Source organism: Macaca thibetana, chromosome 2 (assembly GCF_024542745.1).
Source record: "Macaca thibetana thibetana isolate TM-01 chromosome 2, ASM2454274v1, whole genome shotgun sequence".
NCBI classification, from domain to species: domain Eukaryota; kingdom Metazoa; phylum Chordata; class Mammalia; order Primates; family Cercopithecidae; genus Macaca; species Macaca thibetana.
This window is the reverse complement of record NC_065579.1, coordinates 149,417,823-149,436,465: the sequence shown is the minus strand read 5'-3', so window position 1 is coordinate 149,436,465 and position 18,643 is coordinate 149,417,823. Positions and strand designations below refer to the sequence as shown.

Below are 18,643 nucleotides of genomic sequence, written 5' to 3'. Positions count from 1 at the left end.
GAGCTACCAAAGGGTTTGAAATAAACTCCAGAAAAACCAATCCTGATGCCACTGACATGGAGTCACAAGCTCCTTTTCATCATCACCTCTCTTCTGCAAGAACACTAATGACAATGAATGAATCCATAAGGGACCCACAGCACTGTGCTGCATGGTGAGGTGGGGGTGTTGCCTCTTCCCTTACAAACAAATATATGAAAACAACAAGACAGGGTGTTCTGAACATCGGATGAGGATCCAGCCCACAAGTGCCATAACAACTCAGTGTGATGGGCTGCCCTGGTCAGGAAAGCCCCGTAGAGGGGGTGCAGCTTGAATGTGGCCTTGAAAGAGGGATTTGAACAGGCTTAGAGACGGGAATGAATCCAACACCATGATTTGCGAACACTTTCAACCTGCCTGGGCCTGTATCAAGTGCTTTACAGGCACTTTTTTATCCTGTTTAATTCTCATAACAACCTCATCAGAAAAGTAGAATTATTTCCTCATATTATAGAAAAGTGCTCAAAGAGGTTAATTAAAACAGTCTAAGGTCACACATTTAATAAGTGGCAAAGCTAAGATTCAACCCTGGTCTGTCTGACTCTGAAAATTATGCTCTCAATGTCTCTGCCATAATGCTTCACAGAATCCAAGTGAAGGGCAGTGAAGTGACAGTTTGGAACCAGAAAGTGAAAGTAGGGGAGTGTATTTCAGAGAGAACCCTGAATGCTGGCCCGTGGATGGGGGTGCATATACTGTCACCCAGCAACTCCGTTATGAGGACTTTACCCAAAGTAGGTAGTCAAGGCTATGAGGGAAGATTTAGCCCAACATTTTTATAAATGCTTGTTTAGAATAGTGGAAATTAGAAACAACCTAACATCTAAAAATAGAGGATGGGCTAAATAAGTGATATAGCTTTCAATAAATACTAGGTCTCAGAATATTGTAAGGGATATGTTGTGACATGGAAAGATGTTTAGAAGCTTTTGCTTAGTTTTAAGAAGCATATTAGAAAACAGAACACATCTGGTATGATCCCATTGTTATAAAAATATATAGAAAAAGGAACTAGAACATGTTTTAAAACATTAACAATGTAATTTCTGGGTGATAAAAGAACAGGTCATTTTTATTTGACTGTTTATATTTTCTCACTTTTCTACAATGATCATTTTGAAACACGTGAAAACTAACTTCTAAGGTTTTGTTGTTGTTGTTGTTGTTTTTTAACGGCATGTTAGGCACATTTTCTTTCCTCTCATTCCCTCCTCTCCAAGATCCTATAAAAAGCATAGTAAATCACGCCTGTAATCCCAGCACTTTGGGAGGCCAAGACAGGCGGATCACGAGGTCAGGAGATTGAGACCATCCTGGCTAACATGGTGAAATCCCGTCTCTACCAAAAATACAAAAAAATTAGCCGGGCATAGTGATGGGCACCTGTAGTTCTGCCTACTAGGGAGGCTGAGGCAGGAGAATGGTGTGAACCCGGGAGGCGGAGCTTGCAGTGAGCCGAGATGGCGCCACTGCACTCTAGTCTGGGCGACAGAGCAAGACTCCATCTCAAAAAAAAAAGAAAGCATAGTAAAGGGGAAAGTGGATAAATTCCTGTAAGTAAAGAGAAGTTGGGAGGGGACCCTAAGTAGATGAAAGGTTCACATAAATGTCTGGAACATAGAACAGAAAATGGAGAACATAACACAGAGGAAAAGAGAAGGAAAGAAAGCCTCGGAATGCTTCTCTACAAGATCTGAATACACCGAGGAAAACCAGGGCTGGACGTTTGCACCCCAAATGAAGCCCTGCTCAAGAATCAACAGCACTCACAAACTTCTCATCAAGATAGGGCCCCAGCAGGGAGACAGACCTAAACGCATGGCAGCCAGGGAAATCCACACCCACAACCAAGGTCGCCCAATGTGTGAGGAAAACCAGCAACAAATAAATAAATACATGCATAAATAGAAACAGAACAACCCAGGCTGGAAGAAACATATAAATCAGGATACAGAGAGAATTTGGAAGAAAACACTGATTAGTAGCTCCAAATACATCCAAGAAGAATATTCTATATATTCTATCTATAAAACAAGGTGCTGTGAAAAAAAAAAAAAAAATCCAAGAACAAGAAAGAACTTTTGGAAATTAAAAATATGATCACTAAAATTAAAAATGTAATAGATTTAAGGGCCAGGCATGGTGGTTCATGCCTGTACTCCCGGCGCTTTGGGAGGTCAATGCAGAAGGATCACTTGAGGCCGGGTGTAATGGCTCACATCTGTAATCCCAGCATTCTGGGAGGCCAAGGCAGGCAGATCTTATGAGGTCAGGAGTTCAAGACCAGCCCGACCAACGTAGTGAAACTCTGTCTCTACTAAAAATGCAAAAATTAGGCAGGTGTGGTGGTGCATGCCTGTAATCCCAGCTACTTGGGAGGCTGTGGTGGGAGGATCACTTGAGCCCAGGAGGTAGAAGTTGCAGTGAGCGGAGATCATGCCACTCACTCCAGCCTGGGTGACAGAGCTCCTTCAGATAAGAGTTCAGAAAATTTACTTCCCCCATATTGTTTCCAAGGAAGATACTAAAGTATGTATTCCAGCAAAATGAGGATGTAAACCATGAAGAAGGAAAACATGAGATTCAGAAATCAGTGCTGATAACTGAGGAATGGCGTGAAGTTCCAGAATAAGGGTTGCACAGCAGAGAAACTGCCAGGGATTAAAGCAAAAACTGGAGGCTCCTGGAGGGATGCCTCTGGAGAGGAAATGCTTCCAGCACAATGGGCAATAAAATTAAACTGAATGATTTTAAGGATATACTGACTGCACATTTTGGCAACAAAAAGAAGAGTTATTAAGACTAACTTTTCAGGGATCATTTCTATAGTTTGTTATTAGAGAAGTTTCTCTGAACGTGTAGAGCACCGTTGACATTCTCTTTTGCTGAACTACCTCAAATATCACAAAACAGTCATTTAATACAGCAAAGCCAAATATATTTATTAGAACTCACTGCAGTGAGGTAGACCACCACCTTGCCAGGGTATCAGCTGTACCTCCCAAGGGAGAGTGCATGTTCACAGGATGTTGGGGTCTAAGGTATTTCATGATGGAAGGAGGATAGAGATTGGGTAAAATTTGTGATATGGTAGTTTAGTATTGGTGGACAGAATAAGGTGAGTATCTTATGGGAAGAACTGATTAACTATTATTTGACAGGTGAGCTCTTTGTCCAAGAAATCAAACTACTGAATCAGATAAATTGATTTTCATTAATATCTTGAAGCAAACAATATTTAGTGGTTTATAGTCTTTATCTTTCCTGGGTAAAGTTTTCATGGAAGAACTAAATCATGTTAATACAGGTTATCTCAGTTTGCATTTTTCATTTTGATATACATTTAGTTTACTCTTTTTACAGAGATTCAGAGTTGTGAGTCCAAACTGTTACCACAGTATAGGTAAGCCTATGAGCATTGGAGAAATTTATATTGTTAGATATAGTCTACTGTGTCCAGCAAACAGGGCTGTGGAAGGGTTACAGTTAGTAGAAGATGGGAAAGATGGGGAAAAGGTATACCATTAAATCTGTGGTGGTGAACTCTTGGCTGTGTTCGAGGTGGAGTGATTTTTACCACTCAGAATCATCTTTAGAATATGATATACCAGGATTTTATCTTCAGGTCCACATTTTACAGAGTGCTGTCCTGATGTGGGGCCAGAGAACTTACTCTGAGAAGGAAGCAAAATTTGCTAGCAAAATACTCAATGCTCTTAGAAGAAATGTTAATGACAAAACCTTTGTGTAGGCAAGAGGCAAGGTAGTTGTGACCATATATATCTACATGAAAAGAACGATGTCTATGCTTATTTATTTTCAATTAATAAATCATTTTGGCTGCTAAAAGAGTTATTGAAACTCCAGGAGAAGTGAACAAGAAAGTTAAGGATTACAAATAGCTAGAAGGGGGATATTGAATGTCTCCTATACAAAGAAATGGTAAATGTTTGAGATGATATGCTAATTACTCTGATCTGATCACTATACATTATATGTATCACTACATATCCCAAAAATATGTGCCATTATGTGTCAATTTTAAAATTTTTAATTAAAAGTTAAAAAATAAATTAAAAAATAAAAATTTAATTTAAAAATTAAAGTTAAGGTCTAAATATGAAGCAAACCAAAATGTGACATGATTTTAAACAACTAATAAAATGTTAGAAAAATTCTCCCATTTGACCATGGTATAGGAACTTTCTCTCCTAAATGACACAAGCGCTATATGAGAATCACAGTGAAGAAAATGAAATTCCAGCCCAACACTTTGCTCTTCAGGGAGCAACAGCTGCACAGTCATAATCGTGTATTTGCTTATTGTTCTTTAGCTTCTAAAATTGGCCTATAGACAGAGCACAGAGGACGTAACTATTAATATGGTTTAGATCTGTGTCCCCGCCCAAATCTCATGTTCAATTGTAATCCCCAGTGCTGGAGGTGGGGCCTGGTGGGAGGTGATGGGATCTTGAGGGTGAATCCTTCATGAATGGTTTAGCACCTTTAGCACCATCCCTTTTGTGCTGTTCTTGTGATAGAGTTCTCACAAGATCTGGTTGTTTAAAAGTGTGTGGCACCTCGCCCTCTCTCTGGGTCCTGCTCCTGCCATATGAAGACACCTGCTCCCCCTTCACCTTCTGCCATGAGTAAAAGCTCCCTGAGTCCTCCGTAGAAGCAGATGCTGCCATGCTTCCTGTACCACCTGCAGAACCATGAGCCAATTAAACCTCCTCTTTATATATTATCCAGTCTCAGGCATTTCTTTATAGCAGTGCCAGAATGAACTAATGCAACTATAGTTATGAAACAGAATATGAATATTATCTATCTTGACAATGTAAAAGAAGGTTATAGCTAACTGATATTAGGAAGTGAAAAGAGGAAAGAGAAGGAAAGGGAAGAGAAAAAGCACTAATATTTTCATCATAGTAATGTAGAAAACAAAAATATATAAGTCTCATGTTCATTCACTAGGCCTGACTTGAATGTTACAAGCTTCAATTAGTTTAATAAGCAAATTTAAAAGGTAATCTAAGCCATGCCTTTTGAGCTACCTGTTAAATGTGGTAGGTAGCTATGGAAAAACCTAGCAAATATTTACATAGCAGTTGCAATAAATTTTAAGTTAATTATTTTGTATCTTGTTATCATAAAGTTGAGTTTCTCAGTGTTTGCTACGCAGAGCAAAGAAATGTCAAATATATGAAGCAGTTTGTTTTCATAGTTCCAAAGATAGTTGACTTGTAACCTTAAGGCAAAAAATATTTTTAATAAGTGTGTGTGTGTTTGTATGCGCGCGTGTGTGTATGAGAGAAACTATTTGTTCAGTTAAAGTTTTAAACTACATTTTTCATGGGATTTTGCCCACTCGCCTGCTAATAATCAACTTGCTATCTATAGTTTTCCTGATAATGCTCTAAAAATTCAAGTACAAAAGGATTATGTAGATTCCCTTAAAATTAGGACAATAACTAAAGCATTCCTTATGAAAATAAAGATACACATAAAATAAATATAATTCTAATACATTAATCTTAAAACACAACACAGAATCTCAATTTCCCACGCCAACAGCAAGAACTGAAGGGATGTAACCTAAAACTGATAGAATAGCAGAGATTTAAGTATATTCTTTAAAATTATCAATGTAATCATCAAAATAAGTATAACTACAAATATAACTATCAAACATTGGAAAGTGGATGAGGGAGCTAACTCTCATATTTCCTAGCATAAAGTCAACAGACGATGTCTGACTTTGATTAACCAAATTATAGGTATACTTACGTTGCTTGGTTATACACAGCTCTCAAAGTACTAAAAATGATTAAAGTGGTTGTCCCTGTGGAGGAGTATTGGGGATAGCGAAAGTTGGGGTGGGAGACTATTGCTTTGTATTTCAAGCCCCTGTGCTGTTTTATTTTGTATCATGTACAGGTCTTATTTGGATTAAAAAAAAAAAAAGGATTATCCAGGATCTGCTGTATTCCTCTGTTCTCTCCCTGCTAATAAAGACATACCTGAGACTGGGTAATTTATAAAGGAAAGAGCTTTAATTGACTCACAATTCCACATGGCTGAGGAGGCATCACAATCATGGCAGAAGGTGAAAGAGGAGCAAAGTCACGTCTTGAATGGCGGCAGGCAAGAGAGAGCTTGTGTAGGGGAACTCCCATTTATAAAACCATCAGATCTCGTGAGACTTATTCACTGCCATGGGAACAGCATGGGAAAGACTCACCCTCATGATTCAATTCCCTCACACCAGGTCCCTCACACAACACGTGGGAATTGTTACAATTCAAGGTGAGATTTGGGTGGGGACACAGAGCCTAACCATATCATGACATAGTGCTCTTTATTCCTCGCCATTGTTGTACCTCCTACAGTTTGTCAGGTCATTTTGTACACCTTCCTTCAGATCATTTATACAGAAGTTAACCCATGAAGACCCCTGAGAACACTACAGCAATACATGCTTCTGTGGAAGAAAGTGACTGATTGATCCTAACTGCTTCCTGCTTCCAAACACATACTGTCTCCATAACAAACCCCCTATCCTCCTTCCCCAGGTTCTGTGTAGGCTTCCTGATGTGCAGTACATTAGGATGCTGGTCAGTGGGAGGAGAAAGGACTGACTGTAGCACGGGAATGAGCCAGGCCCAGATATGGCCAGAAAGCTGGCTTTTGAGAGAAAACAGAGAAGCCAGAAAGTAGATCGTATCACAGACACAAAGAGTCACAGACAAGGAGATGCAGGCAACTCGGACTGCAGACAAGAAGTTTCATGGGTGATTCCTGCTGGGGCAATGTGGGTGGTTCCCATGGCAAAGTGTACATTTGTGTTTTTTTTGTTTGTTTGTTTGGATTTTTTTTTTGAGATGGAGTCTCCCGCTGTCACCCAAGTTGGAGTGCAATGGTGCAATCTTGGCTTACTGCAATCTCCGCCTCCTGGGTTCAAGTGATTCTCCTGCCTCAGCCTCCCAAGTAGTTGGGATTACAGGCACCTGCCACCATGTCTGGCTAATTTTTGTATTTTTAGTAGAGATGGGTTCACCATGGTGGCCAGGCTGGTCTCAAACTCCTGACCTCAGGTGATCCGACTGCCTCGGCCTCCAAAGTGTTGGGATTACAGGCATGAGCCACCGTGCCCGGCCTGCACATTTGTTATAGGGGCTCACACACTGTGACTGTCATTTCCAAAATTCTACCTCTGTGTTACCACACAATTCTTGGGCAATGTTCTCTAGCTTTGGTGAATTATAAATGTCTGATTCGCTAGTTAGAGCTAGAAAAAGTATTTTGACTTAGTATTTTTTTTCCCATCTGTGTTAAGTGTTACAGAAATTCTCTAGTTTGCTTTCCTTTTGCATCCAGTGCAATTTTAAAACACTATCGTTAAGGTTAGAGTTACATTTAGGGTTGGCGTAATAGAACAAATACTATTTCCCAGAGCATTAGTGCCCAGGTGTTTTACAAATATTACATTTTTTAAAAAGTTCCACAATTGAAAACAAGGTTGGGAAAACCTTAATTAGAGAGGTTTTCAGTGCTGGGCTACTGTAGTGCTTATGATATGCTAATATTCACTGTCTATCTCTAAGAACAGCATAGTGTTTCACAAAACTTATTTGGCATTGAACCCTTTTTTTTTTTTTAAAGAAATGAAACACTGTGTTCATTATTAAAGTTCCACAGAGCACAGTTTGGGAAACACTCAGTGCCCATTTTATAATTACTATTTGGTCTTGACACTTTTCTTGGTGGGCTTCCAAAAATTGTTTATATTTGGCTATTTAGGGCTGGATGTAGTGGCTCGTGCCTGTAATCCCAGCACTTTGGGAGGCTAAGGTGGGTGGATCACCTGATGTCAGGAGTTCGAGACCAGTGTGACCAACATTGTGAAACCCCGTATCTACTAAAAATACAAAAACTTAGCCAGGCACGGTGGCATGCACCTGTAGTCCCAGCTACTTGGGAGGCTAATGCAGGAGAATCACTTGAACCTGGGTAGGTTGCAGTGAGCCGAGATCACGCCACTGCGCTCCAGCCTGGGCGACAGAGCAAGACTCCGTCTCAAAAACAATAAAAATAAAAAATAAAACGGCTATTTAGAATCATGATTCTTAAGGCTAGATGGTACCCTAGCGATCATCTACTCCAACCTTTTATTTCACAGATGAAGCAACGGAGGCCCAAAGAAGGGAAGCCATTTGATTCAAGTGTTCCAAGCTAATTGCTAACAGAACCAGCACTAATCCTCAAGTTTCCTGATTCCAAATCAGTGTTCTTTCCACTATATCACACAGCCTCTCCATTTCTTCCTAACACCCCTGCTCTTTGTAGATTTCCCCTTCTGAAACAGTAATTGCATGATTAATGTGGGGTTATATCCCCACCACAAGGCTGAGCTTATCAGTTACAATCGGCACAGCGTATTGATTTCCCCACAGGCGCTTGCATCACCAGTTCCTCATCTCTAGACCGTGCTGGATTGATGGCATTTCTGAGTTTTCAACGCCAGTTCCAGGAAGCAGTAATTGCTTTACCCAAAAATGTTTTTTCTCCCTGCATCACAATGATGATCTGTCTGGTCCGCACACTGTTACCATGTGACTTACGTAAACAGCTTCCTTAATACGGGGAAACCCTTCTGGCTTGGCCTTCCACACCAGTCCTGGGGCCTTCAGGCACAGCTTTATGATCTCAGCTGTAATATGCAAGTCTGATGGTGTCAGCCATCACTTGACCAGCTTAGGTTTATGAGGCTACACCTCGAGTGGCATCCGTAGCCACCTAGACATTGACATTACGCCTACAGTTTCGACGGATGGTGAACAGGGGGCTTGGAGTCAGTGCCTAGTTCCGTTGTCTGGTCTCACAGAAGACATAGATGGCCAGAAGATGAATCAACCCCTTACAGCTCTCAAATACACATCCTTGGGTAAAATAACCAGTGTAAATGTCAATGAACACTTACCAACATTTGCAAGTGGGCAGCTCATCTCTTTTCTTCCCTGCCCCCTGAATCACCCAATGGCACACATAGACCAAAGTTCTTACTTATCACCAATTACCACAAGCCCACTTCCCACTCCAATTCCCTTTTCTGTTCCTGAAAATGAAGATTCGTAGGAAAAGAAAAGCCCAACAGTTTTTCTAGGCTTTTCAGGTTCCTGCTAGTTCACAAAGGACAACTGACTCTTTCTCAAGGAACTTCCAAGCTTCCTCCTGGGGACTTTTCAATCCAAATCTGTGTCCTGAGAAACTCTTCAACTTTTTCTTTCCATTTATAACTAATTGTTTCTCTGCTGCCTGTTTTCTAAGTTCGTAACTTTATTTTTCTTTCTTATGAAGGCAGACTACACATGCACTAACGTGCCCAAGTCTCATCTGCTGCCTTTTTTTTTTTTTTAACTGAAAAAACAAAAGGGATCTATTACTGTCTGGAGGCAATGTGGCTCCAAGCCCTGCTTTCCTCACCTGTAAATGGGGATTATACTATTTGCTTTGCAGGGCTGTGGTGAAGTTGGAACAGATATTCACAAGCACCTAGCATAGTGGCTGGCACCTTGTAGGTGCTAAATAAATGCTCACCCAGGAGAGATGGGCTCTGCTCCTTACTCAGAAATCCCTCAGATTCCTAAAGACTAGTCTGCCTCTCATTACCTTCCTTCTGATTGCCAAACCCCACTCCTTTCCCATACCTGGCTTGTTGGTTTGTTTGTTTAGCTGTTCCTGCAAAAATCTCTAAACCTCTCTTTCTCTGTTCTTGGAGCAAAACTTGTGAGTTTCCTTCCCTCTCAATGTTTTAGAGATCCTGCTGGGACAGACAGTGTCAAATAATGCAACTTGCCATCTCCAGGACCCAGGCAAGATTTATTGGCTTCTGAATGAGGGGCGGCACCAACATTGTGTGTTCTGTCTTTCAGCATCCTCTCTCAGTACGTGGGAAGTAACGGGGTTTACCGCTTACTGGCTGGGAGATGTTGGGGAAATAACCTCTCTCTGTCTTTGCTTCCTCATCTGTAAAATGGGTAAATAATAGAACCTGTGGGAGGATCTAGGTTCCGTGGGGCCCGAAATTTTTTTGAAAGTACAAAATTATGAATATAAAATTAGGAACAGGGCTTTGGAAGGAGCCCACACAAGTGAGGGACCTTGAAGCCCAGGCTTCATCTACTTCATGGCAGCCCTGTGTCTGATGGAACCAGTCAGGCTGTGGAGAAGTTTAAATGGAAAACTATACACAAAGTGCTTAGTGCCTGACATAATAGGTTACTGTAATGATAATAAGTATTGTCGATATTTATAATTGTTTTGATACAAACTGTTGATATGTATAATTATTTTGATAAAACAATTATAAATTAATTCCATAAATAAAATCACAAAAAATAGACATGTATAATAATTATAAAGCTTTTTTTTTTTGAGATGGAGTCTCACTCTGTCACCAGACTGGAGTGTAGTGGTGCTATCTCGGCTCACTGCAACCACCTCCTGGGTTCAAGTGATTCTCCTGCCTCAGCCTCCCGAGTAGCTGGGACTACAGGCATGCACCACGCTTGGCTAAGTTTTGTATTTTTAGTAAAGACAGGGTTTCACCATGTTGGCCTAAGCTTTTTTTTTTTTTTTTTTTTTTTTTTTTTTTTTAAAGACAGGGTCTCACTCTGTCACCCAGGCTGGAGTGCAGTGATGCAATCTCAGCTCACTGCAACCTCTGCCTCCCGGGTTCAAGCAATTTTCCTGCCTCAGCCTCCCCAGTAGCTGGGACTACAGGCTTGAGCCACTGAGCCCAGCCAAAGCTTCCATCTTGTCTCCTGTTTCTGCTCACAAGTCCATCAGAATGAAGGGAGTGGAGTGCGCCCCCATCTTCAGACTGTCCCTACTTGGGGCTCTCTAGTCCTTAAACATGAGGACCCCATTCTGATCCCCATGTTTAAGCAAGTTCTTGTCCTCTCACTCATAAGACACATAACTTGTGAGGAGACCCAGGGGACGCCTGGGAGGGGAGAATGGGGGAAGTAGACCAGAGGAGGGGTGAGCACTAACAGCCGGGCTGAGGGGCCTGGAGACAACCAGCCAACTGGAGGGCCCAGCAAACTCCCAGAGCTTCTCAGAGTGTGTACATGAGCAGGAGAGAGGAGTCAGGCCCAGGGAGGTCAAAGGGCATCACAGAAATAGCTGGGCTCTTGAAAAGGAAGGTGACTGGACGTTTCAGTAAAGGCTGTAGGTTTCCTACCACATTTTTTCGTGCTGGGTGCGGTCAACCACAGGCCCATGTGTTGGCTGTGGCCAAAGAGGCTCTTATCCCTTCCAGTAAGAGTGTGGAATCTGGGAACAAGGGTTACAGGACTTCACATGACTGACGTTCTTCTCAGTGAATTTCCATTTCCTAGTTCCTCCGAGAATGGTGTTCCCGGATCCCTGGAGTGGCTGCATCCGTGTGGTGTGTGTGAAATCCTAGAGAGGGGATGTCTGTTTCTCAGGGAAAGTTTGGTAGTGAAGCTTGGAGAAGGAACACATGTTGAGAAGCAAAGCAAGTACAGTGTCCACTCCAAGCCCCCCACTCCACCCCTGCAGCCACCAGCACAGGGTGTAATGGAGAAGAGTGCAGTGAGGGGGCAGGGGGACAGCTTCCTAAATCCAGAGGAGCCCCCAGACCAAATCTCCAGCCGCTCTCCCAGGAGGTCGCCTGCCCTTGGGATAAAACGTCCTTAACTATCATATCTCTGACGGGAGGATGGGGGGCTGGGGGACAGAAAGGTTTGTTCTTTAAAACTCTCCCCTTGCCACAGCCTGGAGGTTCTCTTGTTCCAGAAGAGGATGGCGTTGGAGGGAGCCCCAGCCATGACTCACTTGGAGCTAATCCTTAGCAAATCTATCACCATGGAAACTGCCAATCATCCATGCTTTTCATAGCTTAACTGAACATCTGCCAGGAGACAGCAAGTCATACAAACCATTCGTCCTGCCTATCGTGTTTACATTTGGGGCCCTGAAAAACAGAGACAGAGACACGGAGGGCAGCTCTCCACAGCAGGGTGACGGCCCAACTCCGGCCACTAATCAGCTGCGTAACCTCTGTCAGGTCCTTCACAAGCTCCTCTGCACCCCTCCTCCCCCATCTGGTAAAATAAAGGATTGGATCAATGATTCTTCGCCTTGGTTGGGCCAAAGGAGAGTGGGAGGGACAGGAAAGCATGTCCCCTAAAAGGGGTGGGGCAGAGAGGCCTGTGTAGTTACAATCTATGCACTATTATCATTTTACATTTGAAATCTTTTTTTTTTTTTTTTTTTTTTTTTTTTTTGAGACGGAGTCTCGCTCTGTCGCCCAGGCTGGAGTGCAGTGGCCGGATCTCAGCTCACTGCAAGCTCCGCCTCCCGGGTTTATGCCAGTCTCCTGCCTCAGCCTCCCGAGTAGCTGGGACTACAGGTGCCCGCCACCTCGCCCGGCTAGTTTTTTTGTATTTTTAGTAGAGACGGGGTTTTACCATGTTAGCCAGGATGGTCTCGATCTCCTGACCTTGTGATCCGCCCGTCTCGGCCTCCCAAAGTGCTGGGATTACAGGCTTGAGCCACCGCGCCCGGCTACATTTGAAATCTTACAAAATAATACTCATAAGTTAAACCACAGAAAACAAATCTTGACTCATCGTCTTAGGTAGCTATAGCTTTCTCAGCGGAAGGACGACGACACTCCATCTCTGAGCCAGAATGTCCCGTGTCTGTGAGGCTTTTAGTATCATTATCAAAAGGGAATATAGGCCAGGCATGGTGGCTCATGCCTCTAATCCCAGCACTTTGGGAGGTGGGAGGCCGAAGCGGGTGGATCACTTGAGGTCAGCAGTTCGAGATCAGCCTGGCCAACCTAGCTGATCTCAACTCCATCTCTACTAAAAATACAAAAATTAGCTGGGCATAGTGGCATGCTTTTGTAATCCCAGCTACTTACGAAGCTGAAGCACGAGAATCGCTTCAACCCCACTCACACCAGGCATCCTCTCTCTTAGGAAAGCCAGCCGTGGGAGCAGGCTGGAGGGGCGCATCAGGGCCACATTGCCAAGACAACCCCCGGTGCACCAGAGCACGCCCGGGACATTCCCTGCGCAGTGTGACCAGGCAAAGAGGCCTTCTGCCCCTGCCTCTAGGGTAAATGCTAACCTGGCATCTCGGCCCAGGGGTCTTCACTCAGTGGGGACACTGCCAGGCCCCGGGGAACACTCAGATGGTTTTCAATTTGTGTGTGGCAGGAGAGAGGAAGAGAGACTGGGAAACATCTACAGATGTTAATTTTGTTTTAATTCCCTCTGTTTTTCCCCTTTCCTTTTCTGTCCATTCAAGAGGAAGCTGACCTATATTCTCTTGCCTCGTGGGAGACAGGAGGCAGAGAGGAAGCAGAATTTGCCTGTGCACTGTTTTGGCTTCTGTTTCTCAAAAGCCTAGGTCCTTAGAAGATTTTGGAGGGAAACAGAAAAGAAACAGCAGAATGGCTGGGGAAAACATGGGGGGACAAGGAGAAAAACTATCACATAGTTTGTGCGGCCACATAAAAATACAAATGCAGAATCAAAAATTATTAAGTTTTTTTTGTTGTTGTTGTTGTTTTTTTTTTTTTTTTTTTGAGACAGAGTCTTACTCTGTCGCCCAGGCTGGAGTGCAGTGGCACGATTTCGGCGCACTGCAACCTCTGCCTCCCAGGTTCAAGTGATTTTCCTGCCTCAGCTTACTGAGTAGCTGGGATTACAGGCATGTCCCACGACACCCAGCTAATTTTTGTACTTTTAGCAGAGATGGAGTTTCACTATGTTGGCCAGGCTGGTCTCGAACTCCCAGGCTCAAGTGATCTGCCTACCTCATCATCCCAAAGTGCTGGTATTACGAGGCGTGAGCCACTGTGCCCGGTCCAAGAATTTTAGAAACAGCAAAGCCTTAAAACAAGCATGAGGCCCTTCTCAGGGTAGGGACAGTGTGAACGCATAGGTCACACACCCAGAACACTGGCCCTGGACAGGAGTGTCCCCCATATTTGACAGAAAACTGGTTCTGGAGTTTGGGGCAGGGGGAGAGAGAGGCTGTTCACAGGTTCTGGGGAAATGAGGACCTGGGACCCCCCCCACTCCCTGGCAGTACTGGTGAGGAGCTGGTAAGACCCCCAGTCTATGTACTTGGGGAGTACACAGACCCTAAGCATAGGGTTCCCAATCTCAGATTTCTGGTCCCTGAACGTGGCTCAGAGGCAGCACAAACCTGAAAGGCCCTATGGATAGGACGATGGGAAGGCCTGGTTCTGTTTACAGATAAGGAGTTGCAGAGCCCCCCAAACATGTCTGGGTACTGTATAAAACCCTAAGCCCCTGGAACTGGTGCAGAGCATGGCAGGAGCAGGTGGAGGCATGCTGAATTACTGATGTTAATTTTAAGCCATCCCGGCAGAATGAAGGCTTAGAGTCAGAGACTGACTCTTCCTGTTTTATAAAAATGAAAACGCACTATTTCTGGCAAATCTGGATTTGTGGATCAGGATTCGACCTGCCACTTTCAAGTCCTAGTTCCAGGCTCATTTCCATGGCTGAGCCTTAAGAAAAGTCAGGCAGGAGGCTGACGCAGTGATACAAGCGATAGATGAAGCTGGGACCAGAGTGGTCAGGTGGTAGAGATAAGGAGAAGTAGAGAGAATCTAGTGACTCTTAGGAGGTAAAATTGACAAGACTTAGAGGGCACTGGAAAGAAACAGGTTGGTCTGATCACTGGCATAAGCAATTGGCTGGGTGGAGATGCCATTTACTGACATCAGGAGTACAGGAGGAGGACGAGTTGAGGGGTAGGTGAGATGGGTTTGGTCAAACTTGTTCGGTCCAAGATACTCAAGAGAAGATGTCACATGGGCAACTGAATGCATGATGTGAAGATTGGAGAAGTCTGGGCTGGAAGTGTGAATTTTAGAGTCATCAGTTTTGAGGGTGGTTATTCAACAATGAGCATGGATGAGACTCCAAGGAAAATAGTTGAGAAAGAGATGCGAGGGCCTAGGAATAGCCTGAAGATCCCCAACATTGGATGGTCAGGCAGAGGGGATGCACCTATGAAGGCAAGTCAGAGAGTAGGAGGGAGCTGAGAAGGCTGCACCATGGAAGGCAAGAGAAATGCAAAGGAAAGTGCATTGTTGCTGAGAGGTCAAATAAAGTGAGAAACTAAAAATGCGTGCTGCATTTAGTAACAAGGAAGTCACTGGTGACAGAGCCATGTCGTTGGAGAGACAGGCTTGCAATTCCCAAAAGACAGAGTGGGAGAGTTGAGCAGGCGATAAAAGAATGGAGATGGGGAGACATGTTATGTTTGGCTATGAAGAGGAGAGGGAAAGGCTATTGCTATAAGGAGAAATGGGATTGAGGAAAATCAATTAAAGATGATTAAAGTTATTATCCTTTTCATTTTAACAGCTTTATTGAGGTATAACTAACATACTATAAGATGTACATGTTTAAAGTGTAACAACTTGAAAAGCTTTGCTATATGAATATACCCATAAAATCATCACTATAATCAGTAATACACACACACACACACACACACACACACACACACACACAATTTTTTTTTTGATACAGGGTCTCACTCTGTCACTCAGGCTGGAGTACCATGGCGTGACCAAGGCTCACCGCAGCCTTGACTTCCCAGGATCAAGCAGTCCTCCTGCCACCCACCACCCACCCCCAAGTAGCTGGAACTACAGGTGATTCTCCTGCCTCAGCCTCCCAAGTTTATGGGACTACAGGTGCATGCCACCACACCCAGGTAGTTTTTGTATTTTTAGTAGAGATGGGGTTTCACCACGTTGGCCAGGCTGGTCTCGAACTCCTGAACTCAGATGATCCACCTACCTCGGCCTCCCAAAGTTCTGAGATTGTAGGCATGAGTCACTGAGCCCGGCCCAAGCTAACTTTTTAATCATGTTTTGTAGAGACCACAGGGTCTCACCATGTTGCCCAGGCTGGTCTCAAAGTCCTGAGCGTGAGAGACCCTCCTGCCTTGGCCTCCCAAAGTGCTGGGATTATAGGCATGAGCCGCCATGCCAGACCAGGAATATATTTTTCATCCCCCCAAAGTTTCCTTCTGCACTTTGGTAATCCCTTCTTCCTGCTCCTCTCACTCCCATTCCCAGGCATCTGTCACTATAGCTTGCATTGTCTAGAACTGCATATAAATGGAGATGTATACAATCGTATTTATTTGCTCTTTTTTTGACCTGACTTCTTTTACTCAGCATAATTATTTTGAGATTCACCTATATTATTGTGTGTATCGATAGTTATTTCTTTTTCTTTTTTTAGAGACAGAGTCTCGCTCTGTCACCCAGGCTGGAGTGCAGTGGCACGATCTCGGCTAACTGCAACCTCTGCCTTCCATGTTCAAGTGGTTCTCTTGCCTCAGTCTCCTAAGTAGCTGGGACTACAGATGCCTGTCACCACCATGCCAGGCTAATTTTCTTTTGTATTTTTAGTAGAGACGGGGTTTCACCATGTTGTCCAGGCTGGTCTTGAACTCCTGACCTCAGGTGATCCGCCTTCCTCAGCCTCCCAAAGTGCTGGGATTATAGGTATGAGGCACCACGCCCAGCCAGTTATTTATTTTGATTGTTGAGTGTTTTCCTATTGTGTGGCTACACCATAGTTTGTTTATGCACTCATCTGTTGATGAACATTCAAGCTATTTCTAGTTTGGGGGCTATTAAAATTTAAGCTGCTTTGAAAGTTCATGTACAAATCTTCAGATGAACACAGGCCTTTGATCCTCTGCAGTGGATAACTAGGCATGGAATAGCTGGATGTAATTTTTAAGAAACTGTCCAACTTTTTTCCAAAGTCATTGCACCATTTTACATTCCCTTCAGCAGCGCATGAGGGTTCTGGTGTCTCCACATCTTTGCTAACACTTGTATGGACAATCTTCTCAATCTTAGACATTCTAGTAGCTTCTCCTTCTTTTTCTGTCCCTATCCCATTTGGGGTGGGGACAACAAGTAAGGAAATGGCCACATATAGGAGGGCAGAGGGAAAGGGGAGAGAGACAAGGAGACGAGGCAAATACACTCCAGGCTATCAAAACTCTCTTGATCAAGAGTGAAATGCTTTTCTCTCTTCAGTAAGAGTCTGTTCCCTTGGGACAAATCCAGTCACTAGTAAATGTTATTTTTTATGGAGCATCTGGTCAACATGTTAGCTTATTGCCTTCCAGGCCAGGGACCCAAGCATGGGGCAGGGGTCCTACAGGTAGCTTGGCTGTGGGGGACTCCTCTACAGTCACTGTAGAGCAGGAACTTGGGGAAGGGAGGGTGAGGAGATTCATTCCTCACCCCTGGAATATTGTTTTGGCTCACACCTGATACAGCAAGAAAAGACAATAGTGTTTCTCTGCCCTCTGGGAGAAGATGTGCTGGTATGGGCAGGGGGAAGGGAAGGCATTCCCTTCCATTCCATTCCCTTCCATTCCATTCCCTTCCATTCCATTCCCTTCCATTCCAGGCATGCACTTATTCCACCTGTGAAAAGAGCAGCTTGTCCTGCTGAGGAATCTGTCCCGTTCAGCCCTATGAGATACGTGTCCTTTCTATGAACAAGAGGTGCAATGTGTAAGGAGTGAGGAGGATTAAATCATATTGAGGGCCTTCGGTAAACTCTGCTAAAATAATAGATTTTTATGTTTGAGGCCGGGGTTCAAGGCCAGCCTGGGCAACATAGTGAGACCCTGTCTCTACAAAATACATACAAAAATAAACAAAATAACAAAATTTTAGTCAAAGCTAAGCCCATATCTAAAGTTGGATATACATACCAAGAGCACATGTAGGCCAATGATGATGCTGAATTGTGGAACCAAGAACTTATATCCCAAATTTGAGAGTAAAAAGGAACCCAGATTACAATACCTGTAGCCGCTGGGAAGAAAACCCCAAACACAGTGAAAAAAGATTCCCCGGGGCTGTAATCGGGCAGCGTGTTGTTCTGTAGCAGTTCGGGTGAATATCCAATGAAACCATGTTCTGAAATAATGCAATGGAGAGCAACGTGAGCCCAGTGAGAAGACACAGGAGGCATTTCCCCAGATGACAGTACTACTTCATATATTACTTTAAATGTTGGAAAGGTAGGGCATGTATGTGACACAGAGTGACAGAGCGGCTCTGCAGAACCATCTTCCTTCCCACTTCTAGGGTTGACTTTTGTGTGCCGATCCCATAGACACAGGTGGATGAAATAACATGAAAGGAAGCAGTGGTTAGTTCTGGGAAGGGGAGCATTTTCATCTTTTGCTTCACAGACTTTAATATAGCTGAAATATCTTTCAATGAGCATGTATTTATGTGTTTGTTTTCCATTTAAAAAATCAATCGATATTTGCAAGTTACTTCCCTACTCAAAAACCTTCAACGAATCCCTAATAGTTACAGAATCAAGTCCAAACTCCTATCAAAGCCTCCACAACCTGGCAACAGCCACCACTCCCTACTCATCCCTTGCTTTTTCTCCTCCCCAGCAGCTATACCCTGAGGAAGGCCACCACCCCCACCCCCGTGCCTTCGTTAAGCAGTCTC

The 18,643-nt window shown here is 43.7% G+C and overlaps 1 protein-coding gene and 1 pseudogene across 1 annotated transcript in view; one reads left to right on the top strand and one right to left on the bottom strand.

The window, feature by feature from the left end:
* SLC12A8 (solute carrier family 12 member 8) overlaps positions 1-18,643 on the bottom strand; it is a 130,914-nt gene that overhangs the window by 41,855 nt on the left and 70,416 nt on the right. Inside the window, 1 exon segment of the mRNA XM_050781415.1 lies at positions 17,978-18,091. Within this exon segment, the coding sequence (XP_050637372.1) occupies positions 17,978-18,091 (114 nt within the window).
* On the top strand, positions 2,840-2,913 carry LOC126949595 (uncharacterized; annotated as a pseudogene).